At 37.0% G+C, this 1,932-nt stretch overlaps 1 protein-coding gene across 3 annotated transcripts in view; it reads right to left on the reverse strand.

The window, feature by feature from the left end:
* WDR44 (WD repeat domain 44) overlaps nucleotides 1–1,932 on the reverse strand; it is a 118,917-nt gene that overhangs the window by 23,700 nt on the left and 93,285 nt on the right. For all 3 annotated transcript variants that reach the window (XM_011948701.1, XM_011948700.1, XM_011948699.1), the window contains one exon: nucleotides 1,610–1,732. In XM_011948701.1, coding sequence (XP_011804091.1) covers nucleotides 1,610–1,732 — 123 coding nt within the window. The remainder of the gene's footprint in view (nucleotides 1–1,609; nucleotides 1,733–1,932) is intronic.

Consider the following 1,932-nt stretch of genomic DNA (forward strand, 5'->3'; position numbering starts at 1 on the left):
CAAAAACAAAAACCAAAAAACAAAAAAAAAAAAAAAAGAAAGAAAAGAAAAAGAATGAGAAAGAAAACAATCACAACTAAATATCTCTTTCCAACCTGATACTTTATAGCTAAAATAGAGTTATGGAAAGATTCATGCATGGAAAGATTTTGCTCACAGTTGCTGATGGGGTAAATCTATCCTTTTGTTGTGTGTATAGGGGACAGGGGTGGGGGTGTTATTCAGAAAGAAGACTCTAATGACTTGATCATCAAAACTGGTAAGAATTAACATAGTTTTTCTGTTTGTGATAGAGGTGGAGTCTCACTGTGTTGCCCAGGCTGGTCTTGAACTCCTAGCCTCAAGCCATCCTCCCACTTAGCCTCCCAAAGTACTGGGATTATAGGCATGAGCCACCAAAATTCTTAACCAGGTCTTTTTTTTTTTTGAGACAGTCTCGCTCTATTGCCCAGGCTGGTGCAATCTCGGCTCACTGCAGCCTCTGCCTCCTGGGTTCAAGAGATTCTCCTGCCTCAGCCTCCCGAGTAGCTGGGACTATAGGCACCTGCCACCACACCTGTCTAATGTTTGTATTTTTAGTAGAAACAATGTTTCACCATGTTGGCCAGGTTGGTCTTGATCTGCCTGCCCTGGCATCCCAAAGCGCTGGGATTATAGGCATGAGCCACCGTGCCTGGCCCTTAACCAAGTCTTCAAGGGTTTGGAATTATCACTGCTTATGTTATAAACCTGCTCAGGAAAGGAAACTATATTGAAAACAAGTCAGTCTTCTCCTTAATTTGGGGGAAATGAAGAAATATGAATATGATTAAAATGTTACATTAAAAAGATAATGGGTGTTAAACATATAAAGATGAGGACACCACTGGAAATGTAATTATAACACCAACATAGGTAAGGGAAACTTGTTGCTAGGGTCAGATCGAGTCCTCTGCTTAATTGAGCTAGTGCAGTCAGCACTGACATGTGATTTCCCTTTTGCTTACAGTTGTAAAAATCTGTAACTAATTTAGCCTTAAGCATTTGGTGGCCCTATCCTCTAGGGGCATACAATAGGTCTGCAATTCCATGATAGCAGATTTTTCTCATTTGGCTGAAATCATATGAAATACTGTCTTTCTGGGGGAAAGATATGAAAGGATTTCTATACTGAAAAGGAATAAAGAAGGGATATCAAGACTAACAATACAAATTCATTATATCTTGTAATGAATTTTCATCTTTGCCTCTTTCAGTCTCTTTCTCTGTCTCTTCCCTCCCCAATCTCACTATTTCTGCCTAGGTACTTCCCTTTCTCATTTATCCATCTGCTGTCTCTTCTTCCTCCATCTCCAATATCTCTCATCTTTAATAGGATAGTTTATTTCATTTATTTATACCTTGCATGTCTTAATAAAGATTTGAGATATAACATCCCCAGTTTTTCTAATGCAGATCAGCAGAATATTTCCTTTCTCATTTCTAAAGCAAAATGAAACACAAAATTAAATTGCTCATAACTATGTAGCTGTTAATAACTTTTTTCCTGTAGTCCAATTGCCCTCCAGAGAAACCAGGTTCTCTCACCTTCCTTAGAGGTTAACAAAAACATGTATAAATAGTTACTTACTCTTGGATGAAAAGCTATGGCAGTGACAAAATCTATATGTTGAAAACAGCAAAGGCATTCTCTTCGAGAAATGTGCCATAATCTGACTGTTTTATCCATTGAAGAAGAAAGAAGAAAGTAGTTCTACGGAGAAAATGACATTGACTATGTTATCACTATAAGAAAAAGAACCCTATTTATACAATAAAAGTGAACTTTTGGTTTTTGTATTCCAACAGTTTTGTTATTGTTAAATGCAGCAATGGAAAGAACAAAAGATTATCAAATTCATTTGGAAGATCCTATTTTCCCCTAAACAGTTAAATACCATATTTCTTTTTTTT

The sequence above is a fragment of the Colobus angolensis genome, unplaced genomic scaffold (assembly GCF_000951035.1).
Source record: "Colobus angolensis palliatus isolate OR3802 unplaced genomic scaffold, Cang.pa_1.0 Scaffold282, whole genome shotgun sequence".
NCBI lineage: Eukaryota > Metazoa > Chordata > Mammalia > Primates > Cercopithecidae > Colobus > Colobus angolensis.